The 21496-nt window shown below is 41.7% G+C and overlaps 2 protein-coding genes across 5 annotated transcripts; one reads left to right on the plus strand and one right to left on the minus strand.

Moving 5' to 3' along the window:
* Nucleotides 1–2197: 2197 nt before the first annotated feature.
* sod2 (superoxide dismutase 2, mitochondrial) lies at nucleotides 2198–10089 on the minus strand. Its single transcript, XM_014145196.3, has 5 exons — nucleotides 9955–10089; nucleotides 8922–9124; nucleotides 8615–8731; nucleotides 7727–7906; nucleotides 2198–3278 (listed from the first exon to the last, which is right to left on the minus strand). The coding sequence occupies exons 1-5, from the start codon at nucleotides 9987–9989 to the stop codon at nucleotides 3133–3135; spliced, it is 681 nt and encodes a 226-aa protein (XP_014000671.1). The 5' UTR covers nucleotides 9990–10089; the 3' UTR covers nucleotides 2198–3132.
* A 613-nt stretch (nucleotides 10090–10702) lies between these two features.
* Nucleotides 10703–18434, plus strand: LOC100194790 (WT1 associated protein). Of its 4 annotated transcripts, none has more exons than XM_014145168.3 (8): nucleotides 10703–11115; nucleotides 11897–11934; nucleotides 12033–12088; nucleotides 12187–12245; nucleotides 12504–12631; nucleotides 13793–13971; nucleotides 16685–16839; nucleotides 17245–18434. In XM_014145168.3, exons 2-8 carry the CDS (start codon nucleotides 11905–11907, stop codon nucleotides 17883–17885), a joined length of 1248 nt encoding a protein of 415 aa, XP_014000643.1. In that variant the 5' UTR covers nucleotides 10703–11115; nucleotides 11897–11904; the 3' UTR covers nucleotides 17886–18434. The 4 variants fall into 4 exon arrangements, with proteins under 4 accessions (XP_014000643.1, XP_014000644.1, NP_001133291.1 ...); XM_014145169.3 differs by having other exon boundaries at nucleotides 10703–10889; NM_001139819.1 differs by having other exon boundaries at nucleotides 10737–11031.
* Nucleotides 18435–21496: the final 3062 nt, after the last annotated feature.

Genomic DNA, 21496 nt, shown 5'->3' on the forward strand with positions numbered 1-21496 from the left:
AATAATAACTATAAGAAGTATGTCGAAGCTATAAAGTGGGGACATTTGCTTTACAAGCCCCATTAATAATGAAAGATAAGAATACCAACATAAGGTGGTAGTGAGCTAGCAGTAACCATGGGATGACTAACGCCACATGACAATACCAAGGAGTAAGAAGGGTCCTCCATTGTGTGGGCAGCGCTCTTGGAGCTGACGTCTATTGGCCAGCTGGGTCCGAATCGTTATCAGAGGGGAGGATTGGCTGACTGCATCAAAACAGCTGGGAGAAATTTGGTCAGACACTAAACTTGTCCTTAGATTTATTTCCCCTTGAATCAGAAAGTTTTTCCTTCCTGAATGCACACACTCTTGCATACGCACACCAGCTATATTACCAGATGGATACTTTGCTAAGCTCTCCAAGAAAAAGGTAGAAGATAGTGGTTGACATAATCAAAGCACCTTGTATGGAAACCACTATGCTCTGATGGAATGTATGGTTACGGTACAGAAGCTAGGCAAACGGGGTCATAAAACAAAGGCCGCTAGCCCATGCAGAAAATGGATGAACATCGGCCCTAAGAAATCTGTACAGAGATGGGAGCCACTCAAAGGGCAGCATGGAGTTTCCGACTGCACTACACAGATGTCAAGAAGAGAAGCATCTTCTGGAGTCGAGCTCAAGAGGCCATTGTCAGAGCAAAGGGAGGAAATGAAGAGTAACATAAGTGAGTGTAGCAGGGTTGAAGTCAAATCAAAGCTAAAGCAAAGATATGCAGCCAGCTCAGCCCAACTTCATAAGTCATGACGACAACAACCTTTCAAGAACCAAGCCTCTAATCTCGAATTCATTGAAAATACACTTTAGTTCTCAGATTCCTTAGAAAGTCAATATAAAAAGAGGAAACAGCAATAGTTTGTTGGAATAAGATACCATAGTAAAATATATATAAAAAGACATAGCACCACCTCTTGGTGAACATTTTAAATGACAGTGATCATGAGTCTCATGATCATATACTGATCTTGCTCAGTTAGCAAAGAATGACAAGTTCAGACAAACTGTCCTTTCAAAACAAGCCAGTCCTACCTACCTGACATCTTCTAGATCACCTTTTCAAAGTATAGCACTGACTGTACTGGTGAATTTAGCTGACTGCTGTTATGGTGACAGACCAGAGAGTTAGCAAATAACAAAATTATGGACTCAATATTTTATGATGAATTAAGTTAAAATGTATCTATATGGCTTGGATAGGCTCTCCTTCAGTATCATATGAAAACAGTTTCCCAGCATCCTTTCTTGCCAATTATTATAAAATCACTGTGAAGGAATTTTCAGAAGAGGCATTTCCCCAGACCTGCTGTGTGTGGATGTCAGAGTTTAAATTAAAACAATAAGCATCTCCACTATACTGACGATTAGTTATACTCCAACAGCGCTCCGTATTCTTTTATAAATTGTATTCATTTGCAGCTCTTTTTAAACTTCTCTCACGCCTTTGAACCTCAGGACAGCGTATCCATCTTGTGAAATATGTGTATACAGACATACAAACAGCTTGGTAGTGTGACATTGTGCATGCTGATTAATTACATTGCTATTACACTCCACTTTACATGAGTGACACTGACCTTTAACCATCAGAGAGTCTAAGATGGTTGGGGGGGCTACTAAGTTATGGAATTGTTTTAAGAAGGTCAGTTAGCCATTTGATATTCTAAGACCCTTTGAAGTATAAGATAAAAAAAAAAAAAATGTAAGTTGCAGAAAATTTTTGGGTGCCTTACTGCTATTAGCCCATACAAATGCATTGAATAACAGATTCACTACATGGAACAGATTCCCCCTAAAATAGGAAGTTTGTTTTGAAGTGGTTGTACTATATCTGAGAGATGCAAGAAAGATCAGGAAACTTTTTTTAACACCATATTTTTGGCATTAAAACATTCTCATTATAAACTTCCATTAATTTTTCTCAACTGGTACCGAGGGACCTTCAGACGAGTACATGTTCGTGAGAGTCATCTTTCCAGAGGTGTCATAGTTTGTAGGGCAAACCGTTCTGACGCTACAGACGATTTTGTGAGAAGACCGATTTTCGGGATGTCTCATGATCTGACAAACACCGCTCTAGCTCTGTCACCACAGATGCAGCGGATTTTTTTAAATGGAGATTTTTGTATTATGCTAATTAAAACAAAGCAGATACAATTCAAACTAAATATTTTATTATATCACATCAAAAACATTTGCCTCAATCACATTTACCTAATATTTGTGCAACACTAATCAGGTTTCCATCCAACCTTGTGAGTAAAGTACAGGTCTGAAAAAAAATAAAAATGTATTAAAAAATAAAAAAAGTCATGACAGGCCTGATGGAAACAGAAAATTGTAATTTTTTTTTTTACTTATGCGAGAAATATCAGTGGAAATGCATTTGAGCAAATACTGATAAAATAACAATCATATCGAAGTAAACTTGAGTCACACAATGATATGTGAGGTTATCCCACTACAACTCGTCGGGAAAGCATGCAGTTTATTAGTCTACAGATTAAGTAAATTATGACTTCACAGGGAGGTGAAAGTGCATGGTGATGAGCTTGATGCTTGTCTGCTGTTTGACAAATAAAAATTCTCCCTCTTTTGATTATAATAATCTCATCATGTAAGCTATACGTGCACTAGAGGACACGTGACAATACAAGACTGGGCACACTCGGAATACAACTCAACATTTGTGAGAACCATCATTACAGTTAAATGCGATAAACACATTTAACTTGCTTTTTTATTTGGTACTTGGGAATCTAACCGCATAAGGTATTTTTATGTGCACTGTCATCACGCACAGCAACAAGTCAATTTGATGGAAACATCTCGTGGGAAAATGCACATTGTTCTAATGCCGATTTTAGAATACTCGCATGAAAATCTGTCGCCAATTGGATGGAAACCTAGCTATAGTCGGACAAACAAACAGCTTTACAGACTGAATATGCTCTCTGGTACGGTATACAGCAGCCATCTTCATTTGGGTTAAGAGGGTATTTTGTGCGCTCTTAAGGTAGTAAGGTCTGCGGGGGTAAGGTTTGGGGCAGGAAGGAAGAGCCAGTGTGTGTGTGTTCTGAGGGGGAAATGGTCTACTTTTTGGCGGCCTGGAGGCGCTCGCTCACGTTCTCCCAGTTGATGACATTCCAGATGGCTTTGACGTAGTCGGGTCGGACATTCTTGTACTGTAGATAGTAGGCGTGCTCCCACACATCAATACCCAGCAGGGGGACCAGACCTGGGGAGAAAAAAAAATAATAATTAAGTAAAATCATTCAACAGTAACTTAACTAGGCATACAGTGCCTTCAGAAAGTGTTCATACCCTTTGACTTACACATTTTGTAGTGTTAGACTGAATTCAAAATGGGTTAAACTGATTTGTATTATCACCCATCTACACACAACAGTGAAATCATGCAAATGTATTAAATGAAAAGCAAAATAATTTACATAGAGTACCAGTCAAAAGTTGACACACCTACTCATTCAAGGGTTAATTATTTTTACTTTTCTCTACACTGTAGAATAGTGAAGACATCAACATTATGAAATAACACATATGGAATCATGTAGTAACCCCAAAAAGTGTTAAATCAAAATACATTTTATATTTCAGATTCTTCAAAGTAGCCACCCTTGCCTTGACAGCTTTGCACACTCTTGGCATTCTCTCAACCAGCTTCACCGGGAATGTTTTTCCAACAGTCATAAAGGAGTTCCCACATATGCTGAGCACTTGTTGGCTGCTTTTTCTTCGCTCTGCAGTCCAACTCATCCCAAACCATCTCAATTGGGTTGAGATCGGGTGATTGTGGAGGCCAGGTCATCTGATGTAGCACTCCATCACTCTCCTTGGTCAAATAGCCCTTACACAGCTTGGAGGTGTGTTGGGTCATTGTCCAGTTGAAAAACAAATGATAGTGAAAACCATCAAACCTCTGTGCTTCACGGTGGGAACCGCACATGCGGAGATCATCCATTCACCAACTCGGCGTCACAAAGACATGGTGGTTGGTGGTAACTCGAAATGACAACGACAAGGTTCCAGTTTAACAAAGTTTCCTATACCGTATGAACACACTACAAGGTAGCCATTGCACTCTAGGCTAGGTCCATCAACGAACTGACTTCCTGCGCAGGCGCACTCTTGACTGAGTGATAGCCCCGTAATAACAGAAATATAGGGATACTTAAAACATGAACTTAACAGTTGGAACCAAAAATCTGAAATTTGGAGAGACCAAAGGACAGATTTCTACCGGTCTAATGTCCATTGCTTGTGTTTCTTGGCCCAAGCAAGTCTCTTCTTATTGGTGTCCTTAAGTAGTGGTTTCTTTGCAGCAATTCGACCATGAAGGCCTGATTCACGCAGTCTCTGAACAGTTGATGTTGGGTTGTGGCTGTTACTTGAACTCTGAAGCATTTATTTGGACTGCAATTTGAGGCTGATAACTCTAATGAACATATCCTCTGCAGCAGAGGTAACTGCGTCTTCCTTGCCTGGGACGGTCTTCATGAGTGCCAGTATTATAGGACTTGATGGTTTTTGCGACTGCACTTCATGAAACGTTCAGTTCTTAAAATATTCCGGATTGACTGACATCCATGTCTTAAAGTAATGATGGACTGTCGTTTCTCTTTGCTTATTTGAGCTGTTCTTGCCATAACATGGACTTAGTATTTTAACAAATCTTCTGAACACCACCCCTACCTTGTCACAACAACTGGTTGGCTCAAACGCATTAAGGAAAGAAATTCCACAACTTAACAAGGCACACCTGTTAATGGAAATGCATTCCATGTGGCTACCTCGTGAAGTTCGTTGAGAGAATGCCAAGAGTGTGCAAAGCTGTCAATGCAAAGGGTGGCTACTTTGAAGAATCTCAAATATATTTAGATTTGTTTCACACTTTTTTTAGTTAACACACATGGAATCATGTAGTATTTCATAGTTTGATGTCTTCACTATTTTTCTACATTGTAGAAATAGTAAAAATACAGAAAAACTCTTGAATGAGTAGGTGAGTCAAAACTTTTGACTCGTATTTTAAGTATTCACACTCCCGAGTCAATACTTTGTAGAAGTGATTACAGCTGTGAGTCTTTCTGGGTAAGTCTAAGAGCTTTCCACACCTGGATTGTGCAACATTTGCGCATTATTCTTTTCAAATTTCTTCAAGCTCTGTAAAATTGGTTGTTGATCATTGCTAGACAACCATTTTCAGGTCTAGCCATAGATTTAAGTAGATATGAGTAAAAACTAACTCAGCCACTCAGGAACATTCAATGTATTTTTGGTAAGCAACTCCAGTGTAGATTTGGCCCTGTGTTTTAGGTTATATTCCGGCTGAAAGGTGAATTAATTTCCCAGTGTCTGGTGGGAAGCAGACAACCAGGTTTTCCTCCAGAATTTGTACTGTGTTTATATCTATATTCCATTATTTTTTTTTTATCCTGAAGAAGTCCCCAGTCCTTAACAGTTACAAGCATACCCATAACATTATGCAGCCGCCACTATGCTTGAAAATATGGAGAGTGGTACTCAGTAATGCATTGGATTTGCCCAAAACATAACACTTTGTATTTAGGACAACAACAAAAAACTTTAGTGCATTGTTGCAAACAGGATGCATGTTTTGGAATATTTTTATTCTGTGGAGGCTTTCTTTTCACTGTCAATTAGGTTAGTATTGTGAAGTAACTAGAATGTTGTTGATCCATCTTCAGTTCTCCAATCACAGCCATTAAACCCTAAAACTGTTTTAAAGTCACTATTGGCCTCATGGTGAAATCCCTGAGCGGTTTCCTTCCTCTCCGGCTTCTGAGTTAGGAAGGATGCCTGTATCTTTGTCGTGACTGGGTGTATTGATACACCATCCAAAGTATAATTAATATGCTCAAAGGGATATTAAACGTCTGCTTTTTAATTTATTTATTTTTTAAACCCATCTACCAATAGGTACCCTTCTTTGCCAGGCATTGGAAAACCTTCCTAGTCTTTGTGGTTGAATCTGTTTAAAATTGACTGCTCAACTGAGGGACCTTACAGTCAGACAAAGACATACATACACCCACACATAAGAGAGAGAGACATGCACACAGTTGAAGTCGGAAGTTTACATTCACTTGGGTTGGAGTTATTAAAACTTGTTTTTCAACCACTCCACAAATTTCTTGTTAACAAACTATAGTCTTGGCAAGTCGGTTAGGACATCTACTTTGTGCATGACACAAGTAATGTTCCAACAATTGTTTACAGACAGATTATTTCACACACACACACACCACTATCACAATTCCATTGGGTCAGAAGTTTACATACACTAAGTTGACTGTGCCTTTAAACAGCTTGGAAAAATTTCAGCTTTTAATTTTTAGTTAATTTGTAAACATTTCTCAAAACATAATGCCACTGACATTATGGAGCATTGTGTGTAGACCAGTGACAAAAACATCTCAATTTAAGGTCTGAATTTAAAGTGGATTAACACAACAAAATGTAGAAAAAGTCAAGGGGTGTGAATACTTTCTGAAGGCACTATGTCATTGACAGTGATGCAAATGTATACGAATAGTAGAATTATACCATACTTTTATTTTGAAGGCTAACCACAAAGTCCACTATTGTGGCTAATTCTTATTGTGGCTAGCTTCACAGATGGTCCAACCACCATTAATCAAATAACAACTTTTTTAAATAAGGGTTATTTTAGATGACACCTAGATTGTTGTTTTTCTATGTTTTTGGGGAAGAACATTGTTTGCATCCATGAGCTAGCTATCTTTATGACCATCTGTTTCACAGTAACATCAGTCTAGTTAGGAAATGAATTGCAATCTAACAAATGAACGCATATGCTTACCACATTTTTAGTTATGGCATTCAAAAATGTGTTTTGAATGCGCGAGACAACTTTACCAGCATCATAGCACACATATCGATGAATAGTTGTGACATATGAAATACACATTGATTACACTATCACTCGTAATAACTATGTAACAAATGTATGAACACATTCAATTGTGACGTGCAGTCATATTCAGGTCTTGATTGGTCAAAGTGTTATTTGACACGACAGTGTTATTTTACATGCATCTTTTTTTGACACGCAAAGACCCAAACGGCGTTCCATAGAAATCCTGGTTGAGAATGAAACTGAACAACGAAACAGCACAGCAAGTAAGTGAAAGAAATAGGTTTTGATTATGTTTCACTGGTAATGGGAACATAGGTAAATGCCAACAAAATAACTTTTTGGTCAGTGTGGTGTGTGTGACCTTTATTTAACTAGCCAAGTCAGTTAAGAACAAATTCTTACTTACAATGTCGGCCCAGACGACGCTGGGCCAATTGGGACTCCCAATCACGGCCAGATGTGATACAGCCTGGATTCGAACCAGGGACTGTAGTGACACCTCTTACACTGAGATGCAGTGCTTTAGACCGCTGCGTCCATGTGTGTGTTAACTATTTAACTGTACTAGAATGCTTAAAAAGGCCGCAAATATTTTAAATATTGGTATGGGATTTTTTGGCAAGGAAAATATCGGAAACGGACAAAAATGTAATAGGTGCATCACTACTGTATGTCATTCACAGGCACTGTACCCTTGTTTGAGCCCCAGACAGACATGAACAAGATAACATAACAGTACTGGGACCTAGCCAGTAGCCACTGACCTGTGGTTCCCTGCAGTGGGTCTTGATTAGGGCAGGCTGTGATACGGAGCTTCCCGCTCTCCTTGTCGAAGCCCAGCCAACCCCAGCCTGAGCCCTGGACCGCCACAGTGGCGGCAGACATCTTGTCCTTCAGTGCCTGGAAGGAGCCAAAGTCACGGTTGATGGCCGCTGCCAGCTCACCTGTGACAGGATGGACAAACAAAGAATGATCAGACTGATGAATTACATACAAGTTTCCAATGGGTTGCCCATAAGAACAATTTAGCAAATTCAGGAAAGAGTCTGAATTGAAAATGCAAGTGGAACATATAGGCCCTAGTTGCTACTTTCCCACAAATTGTATAAACCCGTGATAGTTACAAATTATAATATACAACGTGTGAAGAATAGTTCAAGTGAAAAATTAGGGGAAAGAAGTTTCTCAAACTGCTGCTTCAAACTCCCAATTGTGCTGCTCACCATGTAGTCTTGAGAGGCCTTCTAAATCTGGAAGTCTGGAGAACTTCAGTATTGGATTTTACGTTTCAATGGGCACAGTGGCTGTTAACACTTGGATTTGATTGGCTCTGCATACATATGACATTTCCCCTCAGGAGAGGCATGTCCTATTTGTTTTGTCCACGTCTCTTTTGTTACCGGGTCGGAAACAATTTTGTAGCCTATGCTGCATTATTTTTGGGATCTTATGCTAGCTAGCTTGATGCAAGTCAGAAAAAAATCTTATACCACCTCTGTTCGGAGCTCCACCCACGCAAAATAGTGGATTGGTTTGTGGCAACAAGTCACTAGTTTCCATCTAGACTCCACCCCTACTTAGCTTCTTCCTACCAAAAACTACCCCAGGCTTTTGAACAACGAGAGAGAAGCCTGGTGTCCGAGGCTACTCACCCTGTGGTTCTCCACCGCCATTTGGGGAGAGGTTTGTCCAGAAGATGGTGTGGTTGATGTGGCCTCCTCCATTAAACCTTAGAGCAGGCTGGAGAGAAACCTGTGCTGTCACATCACCTGAAATACACCACATGTACACATGCAGGTAAAGGATTGGCTACACACTACAAGTGTAAATACAGGACAGGTATGCATTTATGGCTCAATTAAATGTTCAAAAAGGAACCTCATCCATGAACTACACAATCCCTAATATCACCACTTTTTGTAAATCACTAAGGTCTTAAGCAGCAGGCTTTCCTCTCACCTTTGGCCAGTGCCTCCTGGTACTTCTCCTCTGTGACGTTGAGGTTGTTAACGTAGGTGGCGTGGTGCTTGCTGTGGTGGAGCTGCATGATCTCTGCGTTGATGTGGGGCTCCAGGGCTCCATAGTCATAGGTCAGGTCAGGGAGCGAGTGCTTCCATCTGGCTGCCACCGTGCCCAGGACTGGGCTCACGGTGGCAGCACACCTAAAGCCGCCAGGAAATAGAGTTATGTCAATGTCATTCAAGTCCGTGGGAAATGTTATCAAGCATAAGCAGTAAAACTGTTTTCAGCTCAACCAGTAATGGTTGCTGCAAGCCAGCTTCCATTTAGAAGCAGCTCATGGCCCCAGCTGACAGTCTGGGAAGAGGTTGGATTAGTTAGGGAGAGTTCACAGGGTCAAATTCTCTCTGATTTTAGAGTCTTGCACAATTGACCGGAATTTCTGGGGGGGGGGGGGGGTCTACCGTATCATTCACAACATTTGTCTAAGATTAACAAGCTACTTGAGTTGAGAATAGATAGCAACTTGCTCTAGTCCTGGCAGATGAGATAAATATGAAGTTGCCTGTTGCGGCCTGGGGAAGGTGTTGAGTTGTCAAGTCAAGGCCTGACTCATGATGCTGTCTATTACAAACAAGGCAATAAACACAAGTGTCAAAATAATGGCAGGGTATATAGCTAATATTGACAACTTTTACGCATACTTGTTCGCCGACCACATGCACAAGTAAGACCATTTCTGCTTACCAACTTGTTGAAACAGTTTGTTAAACGAAGAGATTACTGTCAGTAATTTCTGAATTGCCAGTAACACGCTGGGTAATGCTGATCGTTATATGGGAGTAGCTAGCTACTTACTAGTAACTATTAAAAGGTAACTACTAACACAAGCTAACTAAACAACTATAACTAACAATCCTCATGTAAAACTAACAACGTAACAATAGCAACATTCGTCTGTTATTGCCCTTCATCGTGTATACATCATGGCTTGTTACCGAATGGATAACTTCATTGCATTTTGTAGTTTTACCTGCGCACTTGACCCACTCTGCTTAGCATGCTCATGTTTCTTCACACCGTTCACCGTTCAGAATAGAAGTAGAACTGCCCTTGAAATTCAACATCACTGTTAGAAGATACCACATCAATACGTGGGGGTGGCATCGGAAACGTATTTATTTATACAAACACATTTTACTACAAACCGTATACAAGGCAAACATTATTTGTACTGTATACTTACGATAACGTTTAGTGCAAAAGGGATTAGCTACGTTGTGCAAAATAAAAACATTTCGAGCGTTAGAACACATTCCCCCCCCATTCTATATCATAGTTCCACCCATCCCATTTGCTTCCGGATGGCCTTGACTTTTTTTTTTACCCAAGCTGCATTTCTCACGTTTAGCAAACTTGACAGGTGAACTCTTGTATTAATGCCTGGTTGACATTTTAAAACAATATTGTTTAATGTTACTTTAAAGCAGAATTCAACTGATTACACTTCAACACATCTAACTTTCCAGCTAGCCAACTAATGACAGGAACCTATAGCAAAACGTAGAGTAATGCATGTTGTGGATCCCGTTTTTTAGCATTTTCCGAAGATGTTGAAAAACTATTTATCTGACTAGTTCAAAACATGTTTAATCTAAATGGTTTGGATGGATAGTAATTGAAATTTATGTTATTCTGTAGTGACAAAGTTAGCTAGCCTAACATATCTGATAAGCATCATGTGAACTCAGCCCGCCCCTTCAGCACTGTAGCAAGTAGAGAGCTATGATGCGCTGCTGTGGTTGCCATCGTCTCTCGGATGATGGCGGCGACACCGAATCCCTACCGTGGCGAATTCGAATAACAATGATTAAGTTAGAAACCTATTAAAATCAGATTGTAACGTTGCATATTAGTACTAAGGCGTTAAACACATACTGGTTTCGAATATTGAAGGAAACGGGTCCGGTAAGTGTTCATTTGCGGCAGGGTTTTGCGAATACGACTCCGCGAAAGGAAGAGGAACGCTAATTTTGCAGGGGGAGAGTCTGGAGTCTCTTCTTTCTCCGCCATTTTGTGACAACAAGAAGCAGAACACGATAATCGACAGGTAGCTAACGTTAGCTGAACATATTTGGTAAAACAGTTTAAGGCGATGCACATTTTATACATTTATTTGAGATCATCCTTAAAAGTAGGTACCACATCGTTAGACTGAATTCCAAGGTAGCTCGTAAGTCTGACGTGGGCCAAATGTGAGGTGTTAGTTATTTTGTTTTCTTGTCGAGACATGCTAATGTAACAGTTGGCTGGCCATTGCGTATTATCCTGCCAATAAATGCTTTAAAATTTAACAAACACAAATGAATGTTATTGCTATCACGTTTATCGATTATAACATAAAGAATCGGAGTTGTAATAGAAGTCCGTTTTTAACTAGGTAGCGTTAGGTGGCTAAACGTAACGTTAGCCAGTTAAGCTAGTATAGTAGCAAACTAGCTAATATTTCGTGTTGTGGATTTGCACTCTGTTAACATGGGAGATGCATGTGGACTAGCTAGCTAACGTTAGAACTAAAGCAAACAAAGAGAATGGATGAGACTGACACATGCACATTCAAATATTTGAATACTTCAAGTTTACTAGCAACTGCAGCTAGTTGGTTTATTATGGTAACAATAGCAATTTCGCTAGCTAGTTAACGTAATCATTTTAGAGAGAACCTAAAAACATGCCACTTTTTATGCAGCCCCGACCGGACGTGACTTTTTCGCAGTAGGTCAGAAGAACTAGCTAAATGTTATGGTTAGCGAAAATGTTCTCTAAACCATTATTTTATACCTCAATGCTCCTAGCCAGTTACGAAAAGTAACTTCCAGAATATTTGCTTGATCTGTTGTAGCAACTCATGTATCATGAATGGCTTGCTCTTGAAACTTCCACTCAATTAATTGGTACTTTTACTTCCCTTTCAGAGCTCAGAATGACAAATGAGGAACCTCTTCCAAAGAAGGTGAGAGGGCGCCTCTATTTGTTAACCAAGATTCCAGTATTGACAGTTATATGCAGCTAAAGCCTTTTACTTGCTGACTCTTTCCCATCTTCATTCAGGTTCGCCTCAGTGAATCTGACATGAAGACCCTGACCAGAGAGGAACTGTGTGTGAGGTAAATAGATAACACTACTGTAGATGGAGGAGGGTGGGATGATTGTTTCTGTTTGGATGTGATAACAAGTGTGTTCATGTTTATTATTGGTTCTTTAGGTGGAACCAACATGAAGCCTACGTCCAGATCCTGGAGGCAAAATATGCTGATCTGAATTGTAAGTGCTCCAAACAATGTAGGCCTTCTCCAACATTTTACCAAGTCATCATTCAATAGAATAAAAGTGTCAGCTGTTGATAGGAAAGGATTATCCTATGTTTTTAGTGGTAGGCTTTGGTTATCAGTTTTGCATTTTAGAAGAACAAATACCCACATGTAACACCTTTTTTAAGTTTGTTTTTGTTTAGGTGTTGATGGCTCCTTTTCAGTTGACACAGGTTAACTGTGCCTTGTTTCTCTCCACTCACCGTCTCAGCGAATGATGTGACTGGGCTGAAGGAGTCTGAGGAGAAGCTGAAGCAGCAGCAGCAGGAGGCGTCACGCAGGGAGAACATCCTGGTCATGCGGCTCGCTACCAAGGAGCAGGAAATGCAAGAGTGTACAGTAAGTATCCCACTGCAATACTTCCTGCTGTTTTTCTAAGTGAGGGGACTGGGGGATATGTAGGCCTATTTTAGTAACAAACTGTTTGTCACGCAGTAGACCTCAACCTTTTGGATACAAGCGTAGGTATTGACCTTAGTCTAAGTCCTATTCCCAAGCTGCGCTGGGAAAGGGGGGTACAGTATAGCAGAGTTTCCACCTTATCAATGGTTTGTCAATAGTTTACTCCTCCCTGCTCGCCCCAAGTCTTTAGTGTCATACTCCTGATGGAAACAAAATAACACTAGAACCAACATTAACATAAACACTGGCCACTAGGGCTGGGAATTGCCAGGGACTTCACGATACAATATTATTGCGATACTTAGGTGCGGATACAATTTGTATTGCGATTCTCACGATTCTATTATTTTTATTGCGATTCGATGTTCAAAACATATTGCTTACCATATGTCTGCTGCAGAGGGACAAGAGTCTTGAAAACTAGTTTTGATCAGTCATGGAAATAAGTGCTGAAAACATATTGACTCCCTATTTAAAAAGATGACGGAGAACAAGCTATGAAGTAACTAGTTTTAGTGCTGGTACAGCCAAGTAGCGCAAAATAATATTACGATATTGTCAAAATGATACAATATATCGTAAAAGAATGTTTAAAAAATGATATCCCTAATATGTAACTGTATCGAATTTCCCCCCCCCCATATCACTACTGGTGACAATGTGAAGCCTTACTTGTCAGACCTCTCACTCTCTGAATGACTGCATAGCAGCTCACCCAACAGCAAATGCCATTCCTTCTGTCAGGCAACTGAGTTCAATCAAACTGACTCGGCTAGTTGGGTGCATAAAATGTTACGCAGAGTTATAGTGTACAAGATGAGTCCAGTCCCACACTTAGGCTAATCATCCCAAAGCTGTCTTTTACGCTGTAGTTTAACAGGAAGGTGTCTTTTGAAGGCAATAACTTACTTTCAATAATGATTTACAAAGTTCGGTAAATAACGTGTAAGCAAGACTTTGTTCAGCTACAGTAATGGGGACTGCTTTTATAGCTCAGTCAATGTGTTTTTGTTAACTTTCAGAAGCTTAAGGAGGGATTTTCTAAGTTGAGTTTATGTGCTTGTGCCTTTATTGACACTTATCTCTTTCAACCTGCAGACCCAGATCCAGTACCTCAAGCAAGTACAGCAACCCAGTGCCGCCCAACTGCGGTCATCCATGGTAGACCCGGCCATCAACTTATTTTTCCTCAAAATGAAGGGTGAACTGGAACAGACTAAAGACAAACTGGAGCAGGCCCAAAATGAACTGAGTGCCTGGAAATTTACACCAGATAGGTAAAGACAATCAAAATAACCCCCCCTCCTCCCACCCCCACAAAAAAAGTCAAGACCTCCTCACACCCCCCACCCCCACTGCAGGCATGCAGGAATCATGGTGGGGGGGATGGCTGAGAAATGCTGTACTCACCACAAGACTCAGACTTTACCAAAAACACAAAAAACAAACTGCCATCCATGTTTTGTGTACTCTTTTACTGTCCCCCAGCTACATATCACATAATCTAAACTGAATGAAAAAAAAACAGTATGGTCAGGTGACACTTGTGTTTCAGCTCTCTCATCCCCCCCTCACCGTCCAGGGGCCCTGAAGGAGTCGGGACTGTTCCTGAAGAGGTGGTCACGTCCGACACGGATATGCCCCCCACCCTCCCTCTCTCAGCCCAAGCCAGACAGTTGCCTTATTAAATGGGGGGGGGGGGGGGGGGGGGGGGTTGTTATGGTGGCGATTGAGGCAGTCTTGGGCAAACTGCCGGAGCAGGGAGAGCACCCTTAGCCTAAATAACCAATTGAACATTTAAAGACAATGCCCCGCTAGCTAAAGACATTTAAGTGGAAAACGCCACACCCATACCCACTAGTGCTCCTGAGACTCTAAGACTCTTGGACAAATTGTAGAATACAATGAAAATACTGTGGGAAAGGTTCTAGGATAAACTGTAAGACTTTGTAGGGAGGAGCCAGTAGAATGTTTAAGACTCTGGGGGAGGAGCCAGACCCTCAGTCCAGAATTGACTATGGTTAAGGCGTGCGTGATCGGGGGTCTGATTGCCTGTGTCTTTGAGCATGGGCCCACATACGGGTAGAGTGTATTTACATGTTTTATTTTTGAGTTGCCTCTTATGTTTCTGTTTCATTTACTTTCCTCTTTTTGGTTCTCTTAAATACTCTTGCACTGCAGTGTGTCAGACATTTGCTCTGTTCGATTTGGTGACCTTGGAAAAAAGAACATCCCGTAGGCTACATTATTTTGACGCTCGATGTTTCCAAATTGTTCATTGTAAAACGTACACACTGCAGTTGGTGCTTGAGTGATATTTTCTCATAATGATTACAAATGTGTGAAACAAGTAATGTTACCACTTCATGAGAATGTATTTATTCAGTCCAATATGATATTGTTCTTTGTGTATTTATGTTGTTGACCTCACACTCCCTCCCCCCTAGCAACCGTAAACCTTTTTTTGGTTGGGGGGTGGGGGGGTCAATTCCAGTTGACATTTTACGGATGTAATTAATTGGGGAAATTGTAATTTATCGGCAATATGCAATTCATTGATTTGGTTTTTCAATTTTAAACAGAGCAATAAACAGCCTATATCCCGCCTTGGATATCTGGCCATCAATATAGTTACAACACTCGTGGTGGGAACAACCCCTAAAATTACTATTATGCTGTACTCACCACAAGACTCCAGCAATGATGGGTATGATCCATTGGAAGTAGTTTTCTTAAAAGAAGCAACATTTTACGTTGTTGATGGCAAGCAAGAAGAGTTGATAGCCCTTGACCTTTTCAGGTAGCAACCAGAGTAACACAATTGTGTGTTTTGTAATCTTTTAGACTTCAAATCCACTATCAGCTGCTCATTCAGTTTCTCCTAAGAATGTCTGGTTTTTATTTTTCCAATACCTGGCTAACGTCATTCTATTGATGGTCAAAAATACTTGTTTCGATGTGGTAAAGCTGAATGCAACATCCTTGTCAGACAATGCATTGTTGTCAAGTATTACGAAATGTAATCTCAAATCTCATCAGTTGCCTCTCACAGTTCATTTTCAGTAGTATGATTTTCACAAATGCTTCTGGAACCAGTGTCCAAGCTGCTGTGTTTTTAGGAAGTATCTATAGTCTGTTGCGACATGCAGTGTTCCTAGGTTTCAAGTGATGTGGTGACTTCTGAAGTTGATTTCCCTGGCTGCCATGGTACCTCTGAAATGTCAATGCAATTTAAGCATGTGTTTTCCTTGTTTAAAAGAGTCAGCATAGGATGTTTTGCAGTGGTTAGTGCATTATTACCTCAGGTGACCTTGTCCAAGGTGCTGACTGAGTAATACTCACACCAGTAGAAGCTGGTCGGTTGTGACAGACTAGGATTTCTTTGGGTCTAATTTGCTGTTGAAAGTACAATTTGGGTGTGTAGAAACCAAATGTACGGTTGCTGAAATTGGGTACTTTAACTTGGTTCTCATCCTGCTGACTGTGTAGGTGCCCACCTGTAGTAGTAAAATATGCATAGGGGTACTCAAAAGGTAAAGGTACTGCTGCTGCATAAGTGTTTTATCGGAATGTGCATCTATGCTGTTGTTGCTGGTATCCTTTGCGAAGTCCAAATGGTCTCCGGTATCTATCTATAACTGTACTACTTTGGAAAATGGAAACTTGCTGTATGGATAGGCAAGATTCATAGTGTTAGTGGATGGGTGGGGACGGTGGTGTTCCATGTCTTATTTTTATTTTATTTTTAAATGCAGTCATTCTGCACATATCAGAAGATCTCAATGTGGTACCTGCAATGTTAAACACCTCTCCAAGCAATGTGAGGTGATCTGATCATCTACAGAGCTTGACTGCATAAATTATAACCTGGAACACCACCATAGTGACCACCTAGTTAGGTCACTGGACTGATTGGGCTGCCCTTGCCTGAGGGTGGCATTTGGCTGTGCCCTGGTTCATTGTGTGATGTGAGGCCTGTCTCCCTTGCAGCCAGACGGGGAAGAAGCTAATGGCCAAGTGCCGGATGCTGATCCAGGAGAACCAGGAGCTGGGGAGGCAACTGTCCCAGGGACGTATCGCCCAGTTGGAGGCAGAGCTGGCCCTGCAGAAGAAGTACAGCGAGGAGCTCAAGAGCAGCCAAGACGGTGAGAACACAACAGCCCACCTCCATCTATTCAGACCTGGGTTCAAATAGTATCCATAAAAAATGTAAGCTTTAAATGTTACATTTCAGCACAATGAACACCCATGTGTGCTTTGTAGCTCCCCAGGTTATTAATCTGCTACAGTAAAGTGTGGTCTGTAACCTCTGCATTGGAGAAGCTATATTCTCCCCTGTGTGTATTCAGCAGACCTGTACATTCAGATGCAGGAGCTTTTGTTAAGGCATTTGTTAGACATGTTTCTAATATTCAGTGTATTTTCCTCCGGGCAAAAAAAAATAAATGTTTGCCTTCATTTACCTGGGGCTGTCTTTCTTTCTTGAACCTGACTGCGTCCGATCTCCCTGTATTCTGACCTGTGGCTTTGTCCGTTTTCATCCCTCCCAGAGTTGAACGATTTCATCATCCAGCTGGATGAGGAAGTAGAGGGCATGCAGAGCACCATCCTGGTCCTCCAGCAGCAGCTCAGGGAGACCCGTCAGCAGCTCTCCCAGAACCCAGCTCAGGCTGCCTCCGCTGGGGCAGGCCCCAGCAGGACTTCACCCTCCGCCGAGCCCCCCAGCCAGCCCGAGCAGCCCTCCGCCCAAGCTGGGAAAGACTGCGGAAGGGTCTCCAACGGACCAAGCAATGGCAGCTCGTCCTCCCAGAGGGGTGCGGCGACCACCCCCAGCCTGTACCGCGAGGTCAGCAGCACAGAGGAAGACTTTCCCCCGTCCCCCATGGTCTCCAGCCCCGGTGAGGGCGAGACGAAACTCTCCAACCACTCAGAGGAGGCAGCGGGGGGCCAGACTGGTGGCGGTGCAGGGGGTACAGCAGCAGGGGGGTTCGGGAGCCAGCTGAGCACAGGGTATGAGAGCGTGGACTCCCCGACGGGCAGCGAGACGTCCTTGACGCAGCACTCGAACGACACAGACTCCAACACCGACCCCCACGAAGACAAGTCTGCCCCGGTAGTCAAGGGCAACAGGACTGCGGGGTCGCGGCAGGCTCAGAACGGCCTGAGCGCGAGCGGTGGCACAGTTTTGTAATGTACTTTATAATAACACGTAATTTGTCTTTTTCTTTTTATACGAGACACAAACGCATAGTTGGTAACACAGAACTGCTGTCCAGAACTTTTTCTCCTCTCCTTTGCCTATCGTGATACCTCTTCCACAAGTTAAAGAAAATAATTGCATTGCTAAACAGGAACATTACGTGAAATTAATTAATGTATGTGCATATGACTTGAGTTTTGTATGATTCAAGCTAGATCTTTTTTTCTTTGGTCTCTTGGTTATTTGAACATGTAGATTGATAACATTCTTGTTTGAACTCTTGACAAACTCAAATGATCAAGCATCTGGTGTTGTAGTCATGCTCAATAAAAGTCAAACCACAGTTCACTTTAGTAGCTTTGCAATGTTAAAGGATGTTATCTTTTAGATGTTGACTTTTATTTTTTTTAATCCTTGGCAAAATACATTTCTGTTTGACAATGTGTGTAGCTTCTACGCAATGTACCTTGTTGAATTCATTATTCTGACTTCCATCCTTCTCATGTACTGACCAAATATCAATAAAGACTTTTAATATGATAGTGATTTGGATTTTTCTTCTCCCTCTGACCATATGTAAAGCCTTTCTCAAATTAAATCAAAATGTATTTCCTATATTCTAGTGAAGCAGATGGTTATCAAGTTCATTAGTCAAATACAGTATTCCGACCCCTTAACTTTTTCCACATTTTGTTACGTTACAGCCTTATTTTAAAATTGATTAAATAAAACATTTCATCCACACAATACCCCATAATGACAAAGCGAAAACAAGTTAGTTGACATTTTTGCAAATGTATAAATAAAATCCGGTACCTTATTTACATAAATATTCAGACCGTTTGCAATGAGACACAAAGTTGAGCTCAGGTGCATCTTGTTTCCATTGATCATTCTTGAGATGTTTCCTCAACTTGATTGGAGTTCACCCGTGGTAAATTCAATTGATTGGACATGCACACACCGTCTATATAAGGTCCCACAGTTGACAGTGCATGTCAGAGCAAAAACCAAGCCATGAGGTCAAAGGAATTGTCCGTAGAGCTTCGAGACAGGATTGTGTATTTCTGCAGCATTGAAGGTCCCCAATAACACAGTGGCCTCCATCATTCTTAAATGGAAGAAATTTGGGACCACCAAGGTAGGTGACCAAGAACCCGATGGTCACTCTGACAGAGCTCTAGAGTTCATCTGTGGAGATGGGAGAACCTTCCAGAAGGACAACCATCTCTGCAGCACTCCATCAATCAGGCCTTTATGGTAGAGTGGCCAGTCGGAAGCCACACTTCAGTAAAAGGCACATGGCAGCCCACTTGGAGTTTGCCAAAAGGCACATAAAGACTCTCAGACAGTGGAAGGGGAGGACCATCCCTCAGTGAATTTCATAAAAATTGTAAAACATTAAAAAAGTGATCCTTTTTAGATAAAACTATACTAAATATAATCAGATCACCAAACAATTGATTAAAACACTATTTTGTGGGTCCTCCCGAGTGGAGCAGCGGTCTAAGCCACTGCATCCCAGTGCTTGAGGTGTCACTACAGACCCGAGTTTGACCCGGGGAGACCCGTGAGGCGGCGCACAATTGGCCCAGCGTTGTGAGGGTTTGGCCGGTCGGGATGTCCTACTCCCATCGCGCGCTAGCGACTCGTGTGAAGGGCTGGGCGCATGCGCACTGACACGGTCGCCAGTTGTATGGTGTTTCCTCCAACACATTGGTGCGACTGGCTTCCGAGTTAAGCGAGCAGTGTGTCAAGAAGCAGTGTGGCTTGGCAGGGTTGTGTTTAGGAGGCCGCAAGGCTCTTGACCTTCACCTCTCCCGAGTCTGTACGGGAGTTGTAGCGATGGGAAAAGACTCTAATTGGATATCACAAAGAAAAAATATACATATTTTGCAAAGGTCTACAGTAGCCTCAACAGCACTTTGTAGGGTAGCACCATGGTGCAGCCGGAGGATAGCTAGCTTCCATCCTCTTCTGGGTACATTGACTTCAATACAAAACCTAGGAGGCTCATTGTTCACACCCCCTTCCATAGACTTACACAGTAATTATGACATCTTCCGGAGGACGTCCTCCAACCTAGTAGAGTTCTTGCAGCATGAACTGGCATGTTGTCCACCCAATCAAAGTATCAGATAATGTATCTAGTACTGAAAGCATAAGCTACAGCTAGCTAGCATTGCAATGCATAACATGTGGTGAGTAGTTGACTCAAAGAGAGAGAAAGACAGTAGTTGAACAGTTTAACAAATTCATTTCTTCTAAAATGGAGAAGCAAGAGAGAAGTAGAGAGAGAGAGAGTAATTGTTTTTCACTTTCAGTTTCACTTAGCTAGCAAATGCAGCTAGCTAGTTTAGCCTACTGAAACACCCTGCTCAAACAGAGGTATGTTATGTTAGCTAGCTGGCTATGACTTTCCAACACAACATTGGAACTTTTGGTTTTCCTAATTTATTGTCACCGGGGCCCACCGGTGTAACTGCTTACTGACTGTACACTGTAATGTTACTGCAGAATTGTAGCATTCGTTTTATTAGCTATGCTGACGATGACGTTATTTTACTAATGTGCACCTAAGTTGTGAAACGGCACTGACCGCCATCTTAAACGGCACTGACCGCCACTGCTGTCAGACCATAAGAAACAAGATTCTCTGGTCTGATGAAACCAAGATTGAACTCTGGCCTGAATGCCAAGCGTCACGCCTGGAGGAAACCTGGCACCATCCCTCCGGGGAAGCATGGTGGTGGCAGCATCATGCTGTAGGGATGTTTTTCAGCTGCAATACTGGGAGACTAGTCAGGATAGAGGCAAAGATGAACTGAGCAAAGTAGAGAGAGATCCTTGATGAAAACCTGCTCCAGAGTGCGCAGGACCTCAGACTGGGACGAAGGTTCACTTTCCAACAGGACAACGACCCTAAGCACACAGCCAAGACAACGCTGGAGTGGCTTCGGGACAAGTCTCTGCATGTCCGGACTTGAACATCTCTGCAGAGACCTGAAAATAGCTGTGCAGCAATGCTCCCCAGCCAACCTGACAGAGCTTGAGAGGATCTGCAAAGAAGAATGGGAGAAACTCCCCAAATACAGGTGTGTCAAGCTTGTAGCGTCATACCCAAGAAGACTTGAGGCTGTAATCGCTGCCAAAGGTGCTTCAACAAAGTACTGAGTGAAGGGTCTGAATACTTATGTAATTGTGATATTTCAGTTTGATATTTGTTACAAATTAGCAAACATTTCTAAAAACCTGTTTTTGCTTTATCGTTATAGGCTATTGTGTGTAGATTGATGAGGGAAAAAAACGATTTAATACATTTTAGAATAATACTGTATCCAAACAAAATGTGGAAAAGGGTTAGGGTTAGGGGTCTGGGTTAGGGGTCTGACTACTTTCCGAAGACACTGAACATGTATTATATGTGTGGAGTACACATTGCAACAAAATGCTTACTTGCAGGTTCACCACTCGGCAATGCAACAACAATAGAAAAATAAATAAAAGGGTACTAAAAAATAAAAGCTGAATGAATTTTTGCAAAAAATGTAATACAAGAAGGCACTCGAATGAATTAAAGTGGGATATTTACACATGCTGTT

This window comes from Salmo salar, chromosome 15, assembly GCF_965601325.2.
Source record: "Salmo salar chromosome 15, fSalSal1, whole genome shotgun sequence".
Classification (NCBI taxonomy): Eukaryota; Metazoa; Chordata; class Actinopteri; order Salmoniformes; family Salmonidae; genus Salmo; species Salmo salar.